At 40.2% G+C, this 24,290-nt stretch overlaps 1 protein-coding gene across 5 annotated transcripts in view; it reads right to left on the bottom strand.

Annotated features, from left to right (window-relative positions):
- Nucleotides 1–24,290, bottom strand: part of nova1 (NOVA alternative splicing regulator 1) — a 172,040-nt gene that overhangs the window by 25,029 nt on the left and 122,721 nt on the right. For 3 of the 5 annotated variants that reach the window (XM_062968224.1, XM_062968226.1, XM_062968227.1), the window contains exons 3-4: nucleotides 16,974–17,140; nucleotides 284–355 (exon numbers count right to left, since the gene is read on the bottom strand). In XM_062968224.1, coding sequence (XP_062824294.1) covers nucleotides 284–355; nucleotides 16,974–17,140 — 239 coding nt within the window. The other 2 variants (XM_062968228.1, XM_062968225.1) reach the window with 2 other exon arrangements.

Here is a 24,290-nt window from a genome sequence, read left to right on the forward strand (position 1 = left end):
TGTTAGGGCAAAATGTAGGAGTAGTGATTACAAGCAAATAATAGGTACTCCTGAAAGGCTATTTGGACTGAAACAATAAAAAGTTTGCTAAGTTTTGTTCTAGTATAAGGTTTTCTAATTCATTTAATGTATTTATTATATAAAGATAGTATTAGATAATTAGATAATCATGATTATGGGTGTAAATATGCAAATGAACAAATAAAACCTTAACCCACCATAACATTTTCTCCAGTTTGCAAGTCGTGAAAAGTATGGTGTAGATGATAGAATGATACTGTACCTGATTAGCTCTGGAGGTGGTCATGGGATCAGATGGAGAGGACTTGGTGGTAGTTGGGGATGATGGCAATGTCTGGGAACAAAGCAGTTCAGGAGCAAATCAACCTCAACAAGCCTTAGACTGAGCAGTAAAAAAAAAATTAAACAAATGTAATGTAATAGAAAATTAAATAGAAAAAGCCTGAAAACAGAACTTATCTTTCTCATTGGAACTTAATGGAATTTAATGCCAATCAAGCAAATTACTAATGCATGTAATGCATGCATATGCATGTAAAACAAACTAATGGCTCAAAATTAAGATGATAAACTCACAAAATAATAAAAATATGCAAACCATATGAGTAATATTTTCTTTCCCATACTAGTTTCTTAGGGAAAGTAAAGATTTGTAAAAGCAAACACAAATTCCAACAAGTTCAATGAGCAGATGTAACATTTAACCACCTTTCTGCTAAGTTCTTAGAAAATTAAAGTCTGTGTTCTGGTCTATTATCTTGATTCAATTTGCTGCTTCTTGATTTTATTTTATAAATATGACTATATAAACTTAGTAATCCTAGCATTAAACCGTTACATTCAAAGAATTAAAAACAATCAACTGCTATTTATTGATTATTCTTTAATGCAATGTATTTATAGAATATGGGAATCACATCAAGGATAGAATTACAATTAATAAACATAATAGATGTGCAGTAATACATTTCTCATTGACTACAATACTCAAATAAAAAGAGAAGTTGTTACAATATACCATTAATATGCATTTGAAATGAAGAGCTTGAGTGTTTCAATGTGTTTCTTAAAATATGCAGTATAGTAACTTAAAATATTTGCTAATGAAATATGTATGGCTATGAAATACATATCCAGTTCTCCAATATGGTATGATTATATCATTACTCCAGTAAGGCAAACCTATTTCAATTTCCATTTTAAAAAATTCCTTGACTAGTTTAAGCATTGTACTATGATAACTATACACCACAAAACTAACTTTATTCTTATGTCGGAGCAGATTAAACATAACTAAATATTTGGAAATAATGTAAATATAGGTACAGCAGAGTCTTGCTTATCCAACATTCTGTATTATCCAATGCAGTCTGCCCCCGCCCAGATCCACAGCTGTTTCTCTAGGCAGCAATGTGCAGAGGGCCAACACACCCATTAACAACACAAGTGCAGCCACACTCCCAAACAAGTGGCAGACTTGTTATAAAACATGATGTTTTGGTGCTTAATCTGTAAAATCATAACATAATTTGATGTTTAATAAGCTTTTCCTTAATCCCTCCTTATTATCCAACATTTTCGCTTATCAAACCTTCTGCTGGCCCATTTATGTTGGATAAGTGAGACTCTACTGTATCAGTATATATCCAAAGTGATACAAATCCAGACATGGTTGATTCATATTACAGTTTGCAAATGTAAACAGTTCTTGAGAATGCCACTGTCAGAAGCATTTATTTGTGAGTAGCAATGTAGCTTTCGCTATGTATGAAGTAGCCATAAAACAATGGTGTTTGATCCCTGCCTCTTTTTAACATTTCAGTTTTTAAGAAACCAAATAAAACCTAGAGCCGAAGAACAAACACAGAAATGATTGCAAATTGGTTTGTGTGACTTTATCTGAAATTAATCATAAAATGTACCGTGCTATTTCTGTTTATTCTTACAGCAAATGAAAACAGAAATGCATTATTGATATGAAACTGACACTCTGTCTGCAGTAAGATGTCTGCGAATAATGTCCCTACAATTAAAAAGGATACTCTACGAATCTATGGTCTCCTATATTAAAAACTCTAAGGAAGGAGACCCAAAATCTCTAAAGAATTGCTAATTTCATTTCTTAGCTGCTCTTATAATCATCCAGTCTCTGTAAATGATGATTATTATTTTTTAAGTATTTGTTTTAAACCCTACTCCTCCTTATTCTGTCCAGGAAGACTAACTGATATTCTAATGTTTATCATTGTCCTTGAAAGATGATATTCAGAAAGGAAGTGTGGTAAATTGACACAATTATCTTTTACTCATTGCCTCAACAGCTATGATATCAAGGAAAGTTAATGATCATCCCATCTCCTTAACTTCAGCAACACAGTAGAGTGGACCCTTGTTATTCACTAGGGTTTGGTTCGAGGACCCTAATAAAATCCATGAATACAAGCCTTGTTATATAGAATAGTAAAGTGGTGTCCCTTAAAAATGGTGTAGAATTCAAAATGATTGCTGGAGAGTCTGAGGGTTTGTAAAAAGGCAAGAGGCTACAGAAAAGTTTGTTTTTGGGATGTATTTTCTCTTTAAAATTGATTGGTTGAATTCATGAATACAAAGCTCATGGGTAAGGAAAGCCAACTGTATTTATGACCACAGCCTAATGAAGTCAGTAAGGGTTGGTTTGTCTGATAAAAGACCTCTAAAGCAGTGGTTTTTAACCTGGGTTCCCCAGGTGTTTTTGGCCTACAACTCCCAGAAACCCCATCTAGTTTTCCAGCTTCTATAGAGGATATGTTATGTGCAGGGCCGGCCCTAGGTAATTTTCATGTGTAGGCGAACAGAATTTTGGCGCCCCCCCCCCAGCCAACTCCGTCCCCTCCTCCTCGTGCTACGGCATCCCTACCTTGCCATTGTCCGCACTGGGATCCATAGGAGAAGGAGGAGGGGGCGGGGCTGGGTGGGAGTGGGCAGTGCCAGGCCCCTAGGCCCTACGGTGGCCCTACCTTGCCATTGTCTGCACCAGGCTCCATAGGAGAAGGAGGGGCGGTGGCTGGGAGTGGGCATGTCCTCCCGCATATGTGCGTGCATGCATGCATGCGCGCACACCCCCGCCTCCTAGACTCGCTGCCAGAGGCAGGCAGGCGAGGAGGGAGGTGCGCCCCGAGGGACAAGAGAGACCTTCACCGGCGTGGGCAATGGCAATGTTGGGATGCTGTAGTGCGAGGAGAAGGGGGCAGGGCTGGCTGGGAGTGGGCAGCATTGCCCCCCTCCTCCTTGCGCTGGCAGCATCCCTACCTTGCCATTGTCTGCGCCGGTGAAGGTCTCTCTTGTTGTCCCTCGAGGCACACCTCCCTCCTCGCCTGCCTGCCTCTGGCAACGGGTCTGGGAGGCGGGGGTGCATGCGCATGCATGCATGCATGTGCCACGTGGGAGGGCATACCCCCTCCCAGCGGGGAGGGGAAAAAAGAAAAAAAAAGACAAGAAGCTGCTCAACTGGAGATGCCTCAAGAGGTGCCTCAACTGCGCCCCCCCCCCCCAGAGCATGGCGCCTTTGGCAACCGCCTAGTTGGCCTAACGGGTGAACCACCCTTGGTTATGTTGGGATGACATCTATCTATCTATCATATAAAAATCAATGTTTGTGACCAGTAATATATTATATATTTCTGGCAGGGGCTCCCACTTCCACAGAACACTGCAACCCAAAAGGACAAACCTGGTCTAAACTTGGGACACAGATCCCCCCCATGACCCACTTTACCTCCTAGTGAGGTTTGGGGGAGGATGAACCATGGATGGTGGGATGTGCAGTACCATCACCTACATTCAGCCATGGATATGATGCAAACTTGGGACACAGACTCCTCCCATGACCCACTTTGGGTCCTGCTGAAGTTTGGGGGAGGATGGATCATGGACAATGGGATCTACAGTACCTTCACCCACTTCCAGAGTTTGCTGATAATCCCATCAGTCATGAATATGGACCAAACTTGGGACACAGACCCGCCCCCCATGACTCATTTTACATCCTGGTTAGATTTAGAGGAGGATGGACCAGACAATGGGGTTTATAGTACCTTCACCCTCATCCAGAGACTACTGCTAACCCCATCAGCCATGGATCTGCATCAGTTTCTAATGGTCCATTCATAACATTGAAAACCCGGGCATCACTGGGTACCGAAGCAAGTTAGAAATAACATAATGATTGGGGTTTGAAAGTTGAATGGGAAGTTTGGTTAATGGGGATTTATCTCAAGCTATGTCAGATTCTACTACAATAAATGCTTTGTAGAACTGAGCTTTTAATATATATTTTTCTTGAGCACCTACAAAAGCAAGGTATGTACAAAATGGCAAAGACAGTGACAATTAGAAATTACTTGTTACTGGGTTTTCCTTTGAGGGACTTTTAAGTATTTAATCAATGGGATTGAGTGAAACAGGCTTGTCTTTCTTAGATGCTCACAAAGCACTGTACAACATGTGCAGTGTTTTGTGATGTGCAGTGCTATGTAGTAATCTGTGGACACACACAAGCTGATTTTTGTGACATGTGTGAGGTTTGAGATACAACCAGCCCTCCACATCTGCTGGGGTTAGGATGCAGGATCCCTGCAAATGTGGAATAACAGTGAACTAAAAAACCCGAGAGAACACATCTCAAGGAATCTCTAAATCCTCCCAACACAGCTCTGTGGTCAACTTTTGCAGATTTGATTATTTGTTCATATGGTTAACATGTTATACCTAGGAATTTCTCCTGGTAGTAGTAGACCGTAGACTCACATTAGAGAATTCAGAAATTACTAGAAAGGACATTTTAACCAACAAATGTGCAGCGCCAACTGTAGAACATATCTTCTGGGACTGTCACTATATTTTTCTGTCTATTGTCTGAGACGGGAATTGCAGGAATTTGTTTTAAAGACTGAATTCTATGGCCTTCCTTCTTGTTCGCTTTTTTCATTTTATACAAGTCAGCATCTACACTCAAAAATTAATGCAATTTAATACCACTTTAACTTTCATGGTTCAATGCTATGAAATTACAGGAGTTGGATTTATAAGAGGTATTTGCCTTCCCTTCCAAATACTGCTGTTGCCTCGTCAAATTGTAATGCCCATGATTTTATCTATAGCGTTGAGCCATGAAGTTAAAATTATGTCAAACTGCATGAATTCTACAGTGTAGATGCATGCACGCTCAGTGGATGTATTATGTAGTCTGTGTATGACGCCTGCCTTTACAGATGCAAATAGATTGAATTATTAGTTGTTTGGCCTTTCTTAGCCATTGAATGCAAGAAAAGAGGAGGGGGGTACTGGTAGTAGCGAGAGGAAGAAAAATGTTTAATGTGGGTCTACACTGACCCACTCTATCAGGGCCAATCCGATGTGGCAAAGGCTGAAGGGGCCCCAGAATTGATCAGGCAGGCCTCCTGTTCCCTGTCTGCTACAAAAGCAGAAGGGAGCCCTGACTGCTTAATAGCCAAAAGCATTTTGGCACTGCTGGACAGACATACCATCCCTTCCTGTCCTCTGTGTTCAGGCGGTCTTAGCTGTGGCATGGGTCCTACCTGTTGTCTGTCTCATGCAGTGACATTAGCTGGGACAACAGGCTAACAAGGAGGCAGGAGGGGGGAGGAGGAGTTCCACATCCTTTTCATGATTGCCCCATCACACGGTACAACAACTGGGACCACTGCAACATGGAGGATGGGAGGGGGCAGCAAGTGCCATCCCATGTTTCCAGCCAAGTTAAGCCCAGGAGACACAAGATGGCAGTAAGGGCAGTTCTGACTGGTTCCATTCGAAAATTAACCTGACTGTTTACACAAGCCCAAAGTCAGGGAATACTCTAAATTCTGGGATAGAATTCAGATTATTCCCCCTAATTTGAGTAGCATGGGGCAAGTTTTTTGGCCAACCTCGCACTGTTCTGGGCCCCTTCTGACAACACTGATGAGGGTAGATGTGCCGTTAGGCAAAGCTTACCTGACTTGGTTGTTTCATTCCTCATGTGCATATTAGTAGTTTTGAACTCCTCCTCCTTGCCCTCTTCTTTTCTTTTCTGTGGTATATGAACCTACCCATATTTCTGGTACCAAATATTTTGCTGAAAAAAGTAATGCCCAGAAATATACGCACTTTGTTAAATGAGGTATGCCTTTATATTTTTAGTTTTTAATTGGACTTAAAACAGTTCCCCTAGTGAAACCTTTCTAATCTTCTGAGATAGCTTGAAAGGCTTAAGTTCAAACATTTGTACATCCTTTTTTCCTCACCTTCTTGCTTTTATTAAAACAAAGACATTACACAACTCTACCATTACTGATAGGTGCTTACAAAATGATACTACAGTAACTTCACAAATATAGAGATAATGCCAAGGAATCTGTAACTTCTTGTATCAGAACAGCAGGGGGGAAAGGAAGCACGGGGAGAAGGGAGGCATTAGAATTTTCTTCTTAAGATATCATAGCTAGCGATCCTGAAATTCATGGCCATTACTATTTGAAGTGAAAGAAAAAAGCACTTATGCAAAGAGTGCAGTTCTCCAGAGTCACAGTCTACAGTACAAACAATAAAAAAGAGCATTAGTGCTTGTTGAAATCTTTTATCTTCCCATTAGAGGCAGAGAAAGGATATAGCATGGAGGGGTACAACATTCTGCCTCAGAAAAACTACCTTGAAACTTTTAACAGCTGATGATATGTAATGTCGTACCTAACATTCACATGTATTAACTAATGTTTGTTGTTGATAATACCATAGGTAACTATAGCATTGACATGACTGAATATAAAATTTCATTTATGGATAGCAAGAAGACTTAATATATAGATGCTATTCCTTCATCATATCTCACACACTCCGAAAGCAGTCTACACTGTCATATAATCCAGTTGGAAGAAGATAATCTGGATTTTTATGGTAGTGTAGAAGGGGCCTTACTTTGATCAGACAACTAAATAGCGAAGAAGTAAAGCAACAGACTAGTCAAAATCAAATGACATATCCAGCAGCAGAATCTGGATTTTCTTTCTCTGAATATGCATAACTCCATGCTATCAAAAACCTGATCCAGATGCTTTTTCAGTGTTGTGGAGCAGCTATTAGGGAGCTATTAGAAGAAGCAGGCATTGTTCCCCCTGGAAGTAGTGGAATTCAGCAGAAATATATAACTGGATTCTGGCCACGGGTAGTCATCTTGAAACATTTCTTGGTTCTGCTACTCACTGAAGTTCACTCAATAGTGAAATTCATGGAGCAGTAATCACTAAATCTCCATACCCCTAGATTTTATTATTAAGAGTTTCTGGAACCATGAAGAAATGTTTTTAATAATTTAGGTTTTTAACTGAATTTTTAACTACTGCTGTGTTTCTGATCGGCTGCGTTTAGGATAATTTGAGCAAGGTTATTAATTCACCACGGGAGCCCCGGTGGCGAAGTGCGTTAAAGCACTGAGCTGGAGACCAAAAGGTCCCAGGTTCAAACCCCGGAAGCGGCATGAGCGGCCGCTGTTAGCTCCAGCTCCTGCCAACCTAGCAGTTCAAAAACATGCCAATGTGAGTAGATCAATAGGTACCGCTCCGGCGGGAAGGTAACGGCACTCCATGCAGTCATGCCGGCCACATGACCTTGGAGGGGTCTACGGACAACGCCGGCTCTTCGGCTTAGAAATTGAGATGACCACCAACCCCCAGAGTCGGTCACAACGGGACTTAACGTCAGGGGAAACCTTAACCTTTACCTATTAATTCACCACTGCCTATTAATTTTTTGTTTTTATTTTTCTTGTTATTTTGTGACATTTAAGGTTTTTTAAAACAGCCTCAACTAGTTGTTTATAATTCTTGAAAGATGGAACTCAGTTCATCTTAAAGAGATCCTACTGGGATTTTTTTTTCAAGTAACAGAATGGAAACAATACATTACTCAAATAATACAATGAGATTAGATTTCAATAACAAGTACAATTGTTTGCTTTTTATGTTTCATTTATACTAAATAAAAATATTTGGACTTTTCACTCAAGATAATTTTTACACTCAAAAAGACTTATTGTTGTCAGAGAATATTATTAGAAAGCTTCATAGATGTGTTATAAATATTGCATTTGTATGTTCCTAGTCAGTAGCTAAACTTTTAACAGGTCTCTTCATGCTGCAATCTAAGTAGATGGGCAATTAAGATACAAAGAGACAGTTGCTGAGACATACTGCATTCTGAAAAGAAAGTACTGTATATGTGAACACACTTAAGAGGAAACTGATAATTCAATTTTTAGGGCATTCTTATTTAGATAGAAGTAATCTAATTAAGGTTTCTGTGTCTCAGCCAGATTTTTTACTCAAACTAGTTCCTTCCTTAGCAAATAATACGAGACTGATAAAATTGTGCATTGCAATAGGATGTATATGAACATTATTCTTCTCTTAATCAGTTCCTTGTTCTCAGTTTAAATATGGGACTATCAAATATCAACGAAATACTTCTGGTCTGCAGTTTTAATTTCTCAGGTGATGGAATGCCAGTGTGTAAACCACAAGACGTGCAGTGAGTTAATTTCAACATTAAGTACCCTGTTTCCCCTAAAATAAGACATCCCCAGAAAATAAGACCTAGTAGAGGTTTTGCTGAATTGCTAAATATAAGGCCTCCCCCGAAAGTAAGACCTAGCAAAGTTTTTGTTTGGAAGCATGCCCGTCAAACAGAACACTAGATCATGTAGGATCGGTAAATGTATGTACCATAGTGTTGTACATGGAAATAATGGTAGTAACAAGAAATTCTTGATAGGATTCACAGTTTGTCTGGTTATGCTGGTTTGTGATGACAACTACTGTACAGTATATAATAAATGTTCATTTTTTTGTTGAACAATAAATGTGAATTCTTCTTCATGGAAAAATAAGACATCCCCTGAAAATAAGACCTAGAGCATCTTTGGGAGCAAAAAGTAATAACTGTCTTATTTTCGGGGAAACACGGTAGTAAGAAAAATAATGATTTAAAAAGTGTTAACAGAAGGAAGAATGTATATTCTATACCATACTGTGACACCTCTCGGGCAGATTCCACTTTTCTAGCCTTCAGATATACCTTATAATAGGGCCGTAGCCATTTTTTTTTTGGGGGGGGGAGGGTGTTGAAACATTTTTAAGCAAATCATGAAGTGTAGCTCTATAACACGAAATAATTTAAATTATATGATTTATTCTATATTTTTGTATAGACTTAATTAAATCAATTTTCTATTTTAGTTACAAAGTTTAAAGTCTAAACAAACTGAAAGGACTCTTAATTTAGTGGTTACAAAAGAATACCAAATATCTGTTGGAAATGCTTGAAAACTATGTCAATACACTTTGACAGAAATCAGGTTCCATGGAGAAACTATGATGAACACTCAAGAGTGCAAGCCCAGTCAGTCTTTTTTTTTTTTGCCCCATTGTGCTTCTTATGTATGTTTTCAAATGTTTCAGAATTGAAAACAACCTTTCACTTGTAGTTGTTGACACTAGAAATGTTGTAGAAATCTGAATAAGTTTCTTCACATTTGGAAAAAATCTGTCCATCACAGACAAGATATGCTTCTAGTGCATTTGATGGATTTTTTTGCAGGTGCAATATTTTTCCATCTTCTACACCACAGATCAAATTCTTCCATCAATGTGTCAGTATCTTGAAGGCATTCATTGTAAAATTCTGTGCACTTGTTCGAGTTGGATTTTAAATGGCCACAATTAATAGGGAGGAACAGGTGCAGGTTCTGAACTTCATCCCTATGTCTTGTAAACCTTTCTTGAAGCTGCAGAAGTCCAGAAATACGATGTACACATTTAGCTAAATATTTCATTGGTGTTAGTATAATTGCCTGCATGTTGCTTTTACAAGGTTGCCTTGAACAGATTAAAGGAATACTAACTTCTCCACCCATAAACACCATCATTGATCCTGTTGTGTCAAAGATCTCCTGAAATTCCTTCACAAATTCTGTGTGCATCTCCCTAGCTTTCTCTAAGAGTCTGTCGACATGTTGTAGGCTACCAAAAATGTCCATATCTACTCTTTGTAATGTTCTGCTAAGCTGAAGGGCTGATGAAAGAAGCTTTCTTGGGATGTGTATGGTAACTATAAATTCAGCATTCAGAACAGTTTTTAAAAAAGGTGTCCAGCATGGGAAGTAGCCTCGTTGTTCCATAGAGGACTCTCTTTTAGTTCTTCAAGTGTTCTCACCACCACACTGTACAGTTCAACAAAACATAAAACTGCATCATGTCGCTCAATTCAACAGGTTTCACAAAGCACCAACAGGTTGCTTGTTCTTGATTCAGAGAAACAGTCTTTTATATTTTTCTTCAACAGTTCCAGTCTGATTAATGATGCTCTAAAGAAACTGCAAATAGATAATATTGTTCCTTGGCAGTTTTGGACAGGTGGGATGCTGGAAGTCTTTGCTAAGGCTAGATTTAGTGAATGAGTACTGCAGTGGATGTAGTCTGCCATCAGATATTTCTGCATTATAATTGCATGTTCTCCACTAATATGAGCCCTCATATTAGCAGCTCCATCATGTCCCTGTCCACACAAGTATTGTAGGTTCAGCCCAACTTTCAAAATAATGCCTGCAAGTCCTCCACCCATCATATCACTTCTCTTCACAAAGCTTAGTCTTCTCTTATTCCTGCAACTCCAACATCAACATACCTTACTGAGGGCAATGACTGTTCTAAGATACTCACATTCAAAATTGCATCTGCCAAAACAGAAACACTGTGATGCACTGTGTCTTTCACCAATTTTTTACTTTCTTGTTACAACAAATATCTATTAGTTTATTTTGCCTTTGATGTCTAGTATATTGGGCATTCATAGCTGCAGTTTCAAAATGACTTTTCAGGTCAATGTCTTCTGATCGCATGAGATCTCAACAAGGTCCTGAAATTACCATCATTGTGCAAAGGTTCTTCACAGATAATACATCCTGAAACATTGCTCCTTCTAAAAGCCAGTTTCCACAATTAGCTTATTTCTGGTTTCTTCTGCTTTCCTTTATCGTGATGATGGGTTATATCAGGATGTTTTCCCCTGTGAATTAGCAAGACGTCTTCAGCCAAGCACAAGTTGCTCTGATGGTACTGTTTTTTTGGTGTCAATTGAAAACTTTTATGCATTTTTCCACTGCACAAATGGTTTAGCAACCAATGCATCAAGTTGCTGATGACCACCTTAACCCTAATTTCTCCCCAAAACACCACACAGTACGTACAGAGTGTACCTTGTAGATGAAATGAGTAAGCTAACCAGGGAAATCTACTGAACCATTTGGGTTGAAAACTTAGGTGCCTCTTCTTATCCATAGGAAATACATATCCTGGCAATTGAATCTGTGGAATTTGCACTAATTGATAGGCATTCATGCATTTTCTGATAGGACATCCCTGTCAATAAATTCTAGGGGCAAAAACTACACAAACCGTAGGATGAATCCCTGGGGCAAAGGCATAGCAACCATATTATCCCCTGGAAAACTGGAGGAGAGAGAGCGAGGAGAGAAAGGCCTAATCCCCCATTAGGAACCTGCCTCCTACCAGCTGGTAAACTGACTGGGAGTTCTGGGAGTCGTAGGCCAAAAACATCTCACCCCAGGTTGAGAACCACTGCTGTGTTGAATCCTGGTTCTAGGGGGAAAGATAAAACATACGTGAACTGAATAACAACAACAACAACAACAACAACAACAACAACAACAACGTAACACTATAGTGTAGTAGAGTGGTTAAAATATTATTGTGTTTTATCTGTCAATATGGTAAACTTTTTGATGTAATTGGCAAAGCCATAGCTGCAATATTCTTCCAAAGAGGCCGCAAAGCTAAAAATTTGAAACATAACATGCCAGTTTTATTAAAAGGCAGGGATGTAGATTCTGAATCCCTTGAGGAGATAGGGTGGTATATAAATAAAATATTATTACTATTATTATAATGTTAATAAAAGACATCTCTGAGTGAAACTGAGCAGCGACAGTGAGTTCACTGGAAAACAGAGAGATGTCAGAGTAGTAAGCAAGGAACTGAAGTATCTAGAATAACAGAAGTATGGAGTGAGATCAGAAGAAAAGCAAGCAAAAACCTCGTCCAAAAATGAAAACACAAATAACAAGAACAAAACCTTGGCTATTGTAACAAACAAGCAAGCACGACTGTCGGGGACGAGAGACTGGGCCTTCTCAGTGGTGGCCCCTTGGCTGTGGAACTCCCTCCCTAGTGGCATTAGTGGCTCCCTCTTAGCCTTCAGAAGGAAAGTAAAAACTTGGTTCTGGGATAGGCTTTTGGAGAATATTGCAGTGCAATAATATATTTGGAATTAGTGCAACGGAACAGCCTTAGACTACGATTACTGGATGTTATGATTTTAATATTAAATGTAATGTTTTTAAATGTTTAATATGCATTAAATTTAATTCAATTTATTTTAAGATTAATGTTTTGTATTTCGTTCAGGCATTGAATAATTGTCTTGAGTTTCTTCGGGATAAAGAAAGGTGGGGTATAAATAGGGTAAACAAACTAACAGGTGAACCCAAACCAGGAGACAGTAAGAGCAGGAGAAGAATACATGCAGGAATTAGGTATTCCAGAGGCACAGTAGAGGTTCTTCCTTCTACAAACAAGAGGATGACATGTAACACCAGGCAGCTGGTTGGGGGCTTTAAGAAAAAACCATGGATGCAAGATGAAACAGAAAAAGTCCTGGCTTTAAAGTTACACAGAATCCAGGTCTTCAAAGGCAAATGTAGATAAAATAAAAGGATGTATGTTTGCTGAAAAGGTTATTATTTGAGTTACGGGAAATATGAGGTATCACTGACAAGAAAACAAGTGTTTTAAATTCTTTCCCCTCCACAGATATATAACCTTCCTTGCTTAGTTTCTCCATATACCTCATGACCTCTGAGGATGCCTGCCATAGATGTGGGCAAAACGTCAGGAAAGAATACTTCTGGAACATGGCCATACAGCCCGGAAAACAAACAACAAACCTGTGATTCCAGCCATGAAAGCCTTCGACAACACATTGTTTTAAATTCTTTAAAATATTGTTGCAGTAACATAAAATAATTAAAATGTGTATTAAAGAGGAAGTGTTACATAAAAGCTGTTAAAATCCACCCTCATACTTATTATAAAACCTATACTTTTTTGTCCAAGATCACATCTACACTGATCACTTAATGTAGATGGAAGGCATTTCAAAATCACTGTGTTTTAATGATGTACAATGTGAATGCAGGCAGGAATGCATATTAGAGGTCTTACACTGGGATAAGCAAAATCACGGGATACTCCAAAATATAATCTAGAATACTCATCAGAACATGTATGTGTAAACCACCGCTGCATAGCTAGGGGATGGGAGCTCCATAACATGTGTATTGGGGTGGCTTTGAAAAAAAAAATTCTCCATCATCATGAAACTATGAATACTGGATCCGGATCGAAGGCGAACTCTCAGGCCTAGGCCTCGACCCAGTTCCTGTGCTTGATATTTGATCAAGTGTACATTCAATTCACTTCCTCTTCTGTCGCTTTTGTCCCGGATCACATGGTCAGTGTAAATGTGCCCCTAGTGAGATCTAATAGTTATGGACTTCTGAAAGATTTTTACTTATAACAAATCTATCACCTGTATTGCATTTCAAAAAAAGATAAATGTTTGTTCCTTATTTTTCAATGTTTTTGACACATGACTGGAAATTTTGTTTTATTAGAGAAGAGTGGAAAAATGTAGTAACTTTAAATGATTATATACAAAGATATATTAAGAACATTATTAGGCTTCAGTAATGAGATCCTGAAAGTTATTAGTAAGCATACAATTCATTTATTTTAAAAATAAATTTTAAAACATTTGTATTATCTGTGAAGTTACTCACGATTTATTACCGGCTTTCAAGCAAACCTACAGTAAAGAACTGATAGGTGTTTTCTACTATATCTCATTTGTAAAGATACATAAACTTCGCAACACTTTTTTGCGTGAAATATGCTGACTGCAATGCATTTGGTTTTGATTCTTAATCTTTATTTTTCATTGAACAAGAAAAAATGAAGGATGATAAATCTGTTTTCCAGCCACAGCATGTTAATGATGCAAAATATTGTAAAATTCGTAGCTAGATACTACTTAAAATACTTAAAGTTTCTCTTTCTGCAATTCAAACAAAGATTAAAATGAGTTCATCAAGCATGTATGGGTTAGAAGATGTGTTATTCTTTCTGGTCTCATATCGTCACCTACTTTAAGTTTAAATAAGAATTCGGAATAGCTTATTTGAAACAGATGGAAAGTTTTATAATCATCTCAGATGATAAAAAACTACCTGAGTCTAGTAATTTCCAGTAAAATTGTATTTTGCGTCTTTACTGAGGCTGAACTCCACTCATAATAAAAAAGCAAGTAGCATATTATTTCAATTTGTGATTCTGGTCTTTGCTAGGCTGCTACATATTCTAATTTCTAGCCTTCCACAATGTACATTTGTTGTTACTGTATACATTCTCTTCATAGGTTTACAACATCTTCAGAAACATAGGGAGGGGCATCTAATGTAAATGTGCCTGCACTCGGGAGCCCTGGCTTGTCTCTCCCCAGAATCAAATGCCATAATTTGTTGTTAGATTGTAATAGAAATATTCTTTGTTCTTAATAAAATGGAAATTGTAAATGCACCTTCCTGGACTGTATGAGGAATTTATCAACCTGTACAAAATTAGCATAAGTAGAGCACCTTGCTGTACCAGGACAAAGGCATTAGTGACCAGGTATCTTTCCGGTACTCTACAAGTAAGACATGAGGTCAAAAACAACCTCTGTAACTGCAATATAGTAATATTCTTGAAATTGCGCGTGAATAGTAGTTCTCATTGGCCATCTTCCTATTTGCCCAAGCCTCTGGCAGAGAATACTGTAATGCTGTCTTTATATACAGTACTTGTACAAAATCCTATAAATAGAATTACTGGGAGAGCTTGCACTTAATTTCTCTCTCCTGACTCCTACTACTTAGTTGCACTAGGTGTTCCCAGGTCTATATTAGAGAGAAAGCAAACAGCTTCTCTCTACCCATTTTATGTATACAATAAATAATAATATAAGTGTCTACCATGTTTCTCCATTCTCACCTTTTCTATTAAAAAGTACTCAATATATCTTTTTATAAACTACAGTACATTACTGTATAAAATAGAAGAATGGGGAAAACCATACTGGAAACATGTCTTCATTCAAATTTATTTTCTTTGTCAAAGGAAATACATATATTTATTTATTACAATTGAAATTGTTCCTAGGAAGGCAAAAACTGGAATGGTACTTCTAGCCATAATTTGAAATAATAAAACAGTTCAGAATGAAACAGGTAGCTGCTGTGTTTATCTTCTTAGCATAAAATGTTAGAAATTATGATTTTCAAAATACTGATGCTAGTAATTATGTATAAATGTGATCAATTTGTTTGAATTTAATAAAACTATTTAAAATCCATAGTTTATTAATGAAATTGATCAATCAAAATAAAAGATCCAACTAGATAGCTTCCTTATTTATTTTATACAGATTTATAAAACATTAGAAAACTCAAACTATTTAAAAAGAAAATGACAGAAAATTAAACTTATTGAGGAATATTTGTAATGACATTTTAAAACTAGTTTACAAAGTGAGCAAGATATTAAAACTTGAAGTAAAATTATCATGTATAATTAAAACAAGCAATTATGATCCTGAGCAAAAAGCTGAAACAAGCAAATAGGCTACACAAAGACATTATTTAAACATTATGTACCCCAGAATCTTTAAAGAGATATATACTATTTTTCCACACCATCTTGGGTTCTTTTACCCATTTCTGTATTACTTGACTTGCAAAGATAGCAAACCATCAAAACACAATATTTTAAATACAGACATTTAACATATTTAAAGGCTCACTGAAAGCAAAAATGCTGTTATATAAAGATATTTTAATATTACTCACAAGGATGAATTGAAATTGAAATGATTTAACTATAAATCATTTTAACTATAAATCATTTTGACCGGAAATTCCAATCAGAGAATGTCCTATTTAGTATGTTAAGACAGACACCTTTTTGTAAGACTTACTTCTGCATTATCTCTGAATTATTTTGTATTATATGTAAAATAGTTTCCATATTGCAAAGAGTTCTCCTCTCACCTACTATATTCAGCCTAAGAAGACTGCAAGGAAGATGGAAATATCATATTTCTCATTCTGACCCCTCTTTAAATGTCCCATACTGCCTAGGTTCTGAGTTCACCACAGAGTGTGAGAACGACCAATTTATCAGCTAAGATAAAATACTTTTAATTAGCACATAATTTTTCTGATGGAGACAAATTCAGGTTTTGAGTAACATGCTTCAGTTTGAAATGTTTGGAGATAGGCATACACTTATACCTTTACATGGGATATGTGTATGCACACACTGAAAATGATATTGCATAGCCTTGTAGCTAGAACATGTATAGTGCATAATAAACAGGAATATTGATTAATAAACTTTGGAGGCTGTGAACAGCCTTATAAGTCTATGCAAGATTACATTTTCATACTGGGTGGCTGATGGGAAGTTCTTACAATCAATAACTGAAACAATTGTTCAGACAAAGCTGTTTTTTTTCTGAAGGTTTTCAATCTGCTGATGCCAATGCCAAGAAATAATTTCAGAATATTAGAAATAAAGACTATCCTCAAAATCATGTAATCTTCATAGCTTGAGGAACAGTTTGAGTTACCTAGTCATGCTAATGTAGTCAAAGGTATTGAATGAGCGTGACACTCTTGTTATTCTCTTAGGGATATTATGAAATAATTATTATACAAAACAGTTTATTTTTTCTCAACCAAAACTCACTTGTTTGATGCGGTCCGGATTGACGGTTGTCTGAGGCTGCAGGATGCTAACAGGTTCTGTCTTGGCCACATTTTGAGGCATTTCTCGAATCTTTTCAGCAATGAATCCATGCACTGCATTTAGTGCTTCCACTGTTCCCTGGATCAAACACACCCGCTCTGTCGTACCTTTAGAAACAAACAAAGCACATTTTTTTTGTTCTGAAGTATACTTGCTCTGTTCACAAAGTGATCAACCCTTGAGCCTAAACATGACTCTTTTACTTAGAGGTGGAAAAATATTTGGAATTATTAATTGCCAAGTTTTAAATGTATGTAAAACCTGGGAATATATATATATATATATACACACACACACACACACACACACACACACACACACATTTCTTCCTATTACCAGAAAAAATAATAGATCAGCAAGGATTTGTACATTTTTCTGATATTTAATATCTTGAGCTGTTGTGGGGAAACTATTCTACAGACAAAAACAAATGGATTTCTATCTGTGTGCAAATCCTACTCACATCCATGGGCTTCTTGGACAATTAGGATTTTAGGGATAAAATGAATGCTCCCCCCCACCCCCGCAAAATAACTCATCAGCAACACTTTGTAACATTTATATATGGGGAGAGTACTGGAGAGGAATATTCATTTTCTTCCACAGTGGGGAAAGAACTGCCATCATAATTTGGCCTCATATGTGGGGACAAATTATTTACACTGTGAAGTATAATAGCTAGGATCAAACAAGGGGCATGCATGTGTTCAAGAGCTTCATTGAAAAGGTGGAGAGTATTTTTCTTTCCGAAGGAAACACTTTCAGCAACATGGATACTACTCAAAAAATTTCCTGCCTCCTCTTTGGGGGAAAACTTCATAGTGGACATGGATATAGCTACTGGAAAAGTGGGAAAGGATCTGTGTGTGCCTAGCACTTTGCTTGTGGCATACCATACTATCTATGTAAATGTATCCCTTTGTTGTAATATGCGTGGCCTCTTTATTTTGCTTTTGCTTCAAGGAATCTATACTGGCATTTATCCTAATTTTGAATCTCAGTTAGGTTTACCTTGCCCAAGGCCCTTGAGTGAGACTAATAACTGATCAGAGTATAAAAAGTGTTTTCTATACTCAAGGCCACTAATAGATTAGTTCAGATTTTAGGTTGTCATGTCATAGACATACATCTAAAAACTGCTTCTGTTTTCTTGTATACATTAGATAAACATGATTTGCTGCTATCTGTGTTCCATCATTTCTCATCCAAAAGGGAAATAAATGTGCTTATTTAATATTTTTAACTAACATTTATTTGAAACAAATAAATGCATAAGAAAAGGTTTACCTATTCCACATATATCTAACACATGATACATTTTGCACATCTACATTTCAGTTACATGTAAAGAATGTATGTCTAAACTGGTTCATTCTATGAAAACAAAAAAAAGAGTTCCAGATGGAAGATTCAGGCATCTAATGGGAAATCCCACTAATTAAAAAATTGTGTTGTGACTGCGCCTTCGGGGATTATGGTTGATGGTGATGGAATTCGAAGAGGAAGAAAAAACCCTCGTGATGAGGGTTCACTGGAGGAGTTGCGCAGGAAGCGACTTAGAGAGCTATATGGGGGATCTTCTGAGGAAGATTCAGATGGGGAGATGGATGCTGAGGAACAGGTGGTGGCTGGGGAAGCGGGCACTGAATGGGCACAGCCACCGGAGATGTCTGGGGATTTGGGGCTTATGGATACTTCTGAACCTGGGGTTTCTGCAGGAGCTGATCCCAATTGGGATGCTTGGAGAAGGGAGGATGGTTCTTTAAGTGTTCATGGGGCTAAGTGTGGGCAGGATGATTGGGACTCCGACAAATTGCTAGGTACTCCAGATCCACGAGCTCTAGCTGTGTGGAGTTCAGACTCTGAGTAGATTTGGGACACCTGGTGTTTGGGTGTGAGTGTTTGGTCACCCAGGAGGAAGGGTGTTGCTGAGGCGCCATTGGGATCTCTGTGTTTCCATGAAGGCTGAACTTGGACTATGATTTGAATCTGCTGATATCATCTAGCTTGGCTCTCGCTGTGTCTTATCGTGGACCTGTTTTGGATGACTGCACCCTCTTCCGACTTTGGATTGAATTTGACCTGGCTTCTGTCTACGCCCTCTGACTGACGGCTACTCCCGGCTTCTGACTATTGGTTTGTCTTTCGGAATTTCTGCTGCCTCCTGACCTGACCTTGGATTCTTCTGACGACGGCTATTCATCATCCCTTTGAGGCTCTCGGCTTATCTGCACCGTGGAAGCAGCTTTACTGCTTTTCTAGTTTGTTTATTTTCCAGCAATTAACTTATTTGTTTTCCAAAGCTGAATTGAAGCGTTATTTAGTTTTTTATTGAATGCCAGCATGGGAAAATAGCGTGGCTTGTTTTTGAGTTATTATTGTCCAATCTACTCTCGAAACACTGAAAAGTGAAGTGTTTCAAGGATATTTCCTGTGTTTATGTTATTTTTTGGCTTATCTTCGGAATAAACTTTGTTTTGTATGTTAACTGGCGTCTGACTCTTGACAGATTGCCACACGCCTAAACAACAACAACAGAGAGAGCCAAGTCAACATGGCTGGGTTGGACGACAGGCTGGCCGCTTTGGAATTGGAATTGGTAGCCTTAAAGAGGGCACAGCAGATTAAAGGACAGGTCATTGTGCCTGAACGTTTTGACGGGACCAGAGAAAAACTACCAACTTTTTTGGCTCAAGTGGACTTATATTTTTTGCAAATATCTGATCTTTCGTTTCCTACAGACACTAACAAAGTTGCATTTATTTTAAGTTTATTAACTGGGCCAGCGGGGCGTTGGGCAGTCAATGTAATTAGGGGCAATAGCCCAATTAAGAATAATTTGGTGGACTTTAAGGCAGCTCTTAATGAGACGTTTGGAGATCCTTTACAAAAGGAAAATGCAGGTTGGGCTTTATATCGGTTAAAGCAGGGTAAAGGGTCTTTAATTGATTATTTGAATAAGTTTAATTTGCTTAAGCATCAACTGGACTGGGGAGAACATGCTTTTATGTTGGTTTTTACTGCTGGGTTGAATGAATGTTTACAGGATGAGCTGTCTCGTGTGGAACCAGCTCAAAATTGGGATGAGCTGGTAACCAAAGTTTGTAGGATAGAGGCTCGAATGGAGTTCAGAAAGAAGACTCGTGGGACTCCAGTAGTGGAGTATCATGCTAGTGCCTCTGTGAGCTCTGGGGAAGAACCCATGAAGCTTGGGATGCAACGCAAATTGTCCCAAGAGGAGAAAGACAGACGCAGACGATTAAGGTTGTGTTTGTACTGTGGAAATGGGGGGCATTTTGCTCATGGTTGCACTCTAAAACCATCTCAGCTGCCGGGAAAAGGGCAGCCCTAATGCGCCATGAATCCAGCGCATTAGGGCCTATGATGCAATTGCCTAGGGGGAATAAGCATGTGTTTGTGGCCATACAATTGTGTGTAATGGGTCAGAGACCAGTTAGTACCTGTGATGACCCATGGGCCTTGTAGTCCTGCTCAGGACATTGTAATTCCTGATGAGGAGGAAAACTTGGGTTTTTTACCTTCCCAGTCAGAACTGGATTCCTCTCAGCCAGATCTTTCCCAGGCAGATCTGGGAACCTTGCACCTGCAAGAAAGTTGTCTCCCAGAAGTATGTCAAACAACCCCAGAGCCTACTTCTCCCGTGTTCTTGCGCCGGGAGTTTTGTAAACAACAGAGAAGTTTGGAATCAGCTTCGCGCAGGAGTGCGAGGATTGCAGCTAAGAATGTGGCCAATTAAGACTGCTTCTCGTGAGAATCTTTGGGGAGTCTCACATCTGGTCTCAGACTTTAGCTTTCGGTTCTGATTCCCAGAGAACTGCTTCGGCGGGAAAGTTAGACTCTATTTAGGTGTTTTACCCGCGTAGTAACTTCGCGGAGTCAATTCGTCAGCCTACGGAGCGAGTTGTGTCTGGACAGCGCGCTCCGATTCAAGCCTCGCTCCTGCTCAAGCCTTGCCTTGCTTTCCAGCCTTCGTCTTGCTTCCCAGCCTTGTTTACCTACGGACTTTGCCTTGTTGCCCAGGACCAATCCTTGCCTTGTATCACGGATTTTACCAAGTTATTCCACGGATCTTGTTCTTGTTCCTTGTTACCTTGTTCCACGTTTTAAGCCTTGCTTCAAGTATCGAGTTATTTCCTAGCCTTGCTCAAGTTTATGGACTAAAGGACCTTGTCATCTCCCCTCACTTTGCCTGGCAAAGTGAGTGTTTCGGTTACTGGATTACAACTTCGGACCTTAATATTTCATATTGGACAACGTTTTTTGGACTAATTTAGACCTTTCCTGAAAGGTCTGCTTTTGGACTATTTCATATACTTGCTTTTATTAACCTTATATATTCCTTCAATAAAGATATAGTTAGATTCTGGCCTCTGTGTTTGGTTATTGGTGCCTTTGCAACCTGGGTCGTGACAGTTTGACTCCGCCACCCATAAGCACCAATTAACCAAGGCCAGAATGTCTACCGGAACCGTGCCGGGTGGGCAGCCGCTTACCTACACCATCGACAAGGATGAGGTGGATCGCATCCGCGACAGACTCAACGCCCAGGATGGAGAAATAAAGGGCTTGCGGGAGCGCGGAATCCGCCTCCCGGCCATGGCGTTGCCTACCAAGTTTACTGGAGAAGCTTCTAAGGTTCATGTTTTCCGTCGCCAATGTCAAGCTTATCTAGAGGCCCGTGATGCCGAGTTTCCCCAAGAAGACATCAAAGTGGCGTGGGTTTACAGTCTTCTAGACGGGCCAGCGGCCAATTGGGCGACGGCACTGTTCGACCAAGCCTCTCCACACCTAAGATCAGCGCAACACTTCTTGGACCACCTCAAGGAGACTTGGGGAATCGAGGACAATTTGGAGGCAGCCGGGCACAAACTCCGTCGCCTTTTCCAAGGAGACAGACCTATGTCTCAGTATATAGCCGAGTTCCGAGTGCTGGCCCACAACACCGGCTGGAACGATGTAGCCCTCAGAGGACAATTCCGGGAGGGTCTCAACATTGAAATGCTGGAAGAAATCTCCAAGGTGGATCCTCCCCAGACCCTCGAGGCACTCATTGATCAATGTTTACGGGCTGAAGTCATGATTGCCAACAGGAAACAGTGGGTTCGAGGCCAGGGCAGTAGAGCCGGGGCAAACCCCCCCGCTCCCACCAGCGTTCAGCCACGTCCAGTGTGGAGACCCCCACCGCCAACCCCATACCCCAGAGGAGGCGAGGAGGTGCCGATGCAGTTGGGCAATGTGCGTCCCAGACTGGATGCCGCCGAGAAGGCCCGTCGTCAACGCTTAAACCTCTGTTGGTACTGCGGGAATGGGGGCCACTTCGCCAGAGAGTGCCCAGCCAAAGGGAAGCCTGCCGCCCGTCTTGCGGCGGCGTCCTCCACGGAGACGAAGGCGTCTGAGCCGACTGGCACACAGCCGGCGGGGGAAGCCAACGACCGGGTGTAGAGAGGCTCGCCAACCCGGTCAAAAAATCTATTCAAGAGCCGCCAACCGGGGTCCTGTTCCTTCTCGTGGTCACATTATGGTCAGCAAAAAGGGGACCCGTCATGATCCACGCCATGATAGACTCTGGAGCTACCAACAATTTCATTGATAGAGAGTATGCCGACTCTCTGGGATTACAATATCATGATTTCAAGAATGCCCGTGTGGTGCAAGCCATAGACGGCCGCCCCCTCAAGACGGGCCCCGTAAGTCAGTGGTCGGAACCCACCAGGATGTGGATAAGGGAACATATGGAAGAGATTTCCTTCTTTGTTACCGAGGTTCCCCATTTCCCTGTGATTTTGGGAATCCCATGGCTGACTCTCCACGACCCTAACATCTCCTGGTCCAACAGAGAACTGCAGTTTGCTTCACCGTATTGCCAAAACCATTGCCTCGTAGCCAAGGTCTGCCATGCCACAGACACCGAGCCCATCATCACCTTGCCAAAGAAGTACTCCGAGTATTGGGATGTATTCAATGAGAAAGAAGCCGAAAAATTACCCCCACATAGACCTTATGACTGTGCCATTGACTTGGTGGAGGGGGCCCCGATCCCGCGAGGGCATCTCTACTCCCTGACCGAACCAGAGCAAGAAGCTCTCAGGGAATTCATAGAGACAAACCTTCGCAAGGGATTCATCAGACCCTCTCAATCCCCAGCCGCCTCCCCAGTGATGTTTGTGAAGAAGAAGTCAGGGGAACTACGCTTGGTGGTGGACTACAGAGCATTGAACAATATCACCAAGCGGAACAGCTATCCCCTGCCCTTAATCTCGGATCTACTGGATCGGCTTCGAGGAGCCAAGGTTTACACCAAGCTGGATCTTCGGGGGGCTTACAACTTAGTTCGCATCAGGGAAGGGGACGAGTGGAAGACCGCCTTCCAGACCAAATTCGGATTATTCGAGTCCCGAGTTATGAATTTCGGTTTATGCGGAGCCCCCGCAACGTTCCAGCATTTTGTCAATGACATTTTTCAGGACTATCTAGACAGGTTCTTGATAATCTACCTGGACGATTTTTTGGTGTTTTCTAGATCACAATCAGAACATGAGAACCACGTCAAAATGGTGTTACAACGACTGCGGGATCATGGACTTTATGCCAAGCTGGAAAAATGCGCCTTTGATCTACAAGAGGTAGATTTCCTTGGTTACCGCATCTCGCCTCTAGGGCTTTCCATGGATCCAGCCAAGGTTTCAGCAGTATTGGAATGGCGGGCGCCAACTAACAAGAAAGAGGTGCAGCGTTTCTTGGGGTTCGCGAACTATTACCGCAAGTTCATTCCAGATTTTGCCCGCTGGTCCGACCCCATCACTAGCTGCATCCGTGGAAAGCAGCCTTTCCGCTGGACTGATCAAGCAGAGAAAGGGTTCCAGCAACTAAAGAAACTATTCACCTCCCAGCCAATTCTACAGCACCCAAATCCTGGAACCCCTTTTGTTGTGCAAGCGGACGCCTCTGATGTGGCAATTGGGGCTGTACTCTTACAACCGGTGGGAGATCACCTCCATCCCTGTGCCTTTTACTCTCGTCAACTAACCACACCAGAGAGGAATTACACCATTTGGGAAAAAGAACTACTGGCCATAAAGGCAGCCTTTGAAACTTGGAGACATTGGCTAGAAGGGGCCAAATTTCCCATTGAAGTCCATACTGATCATCGTAATCTAGAACATCTAAGAACTGCCCGCAAACTGAATCAGAGGCAGCAACGTTGGGCTTTATTCTTCGAACGTTTCAACTTCCAGA

Source organism: Anolis carolinensis, chromosome 1 (assembly GCF_035594765.1).
Source record: "Anolis carolinensis isolate JA03-04 chromosome 1, rAnoCar3.1.pri, whole genome shotgun sequence".
NCBI classification, from domain to species: Eukaryota; Metazoa; Chordata; class Lepidosauria; order Squamata; family Dactyloidae; genus Anolis; species Anolis carolinensis.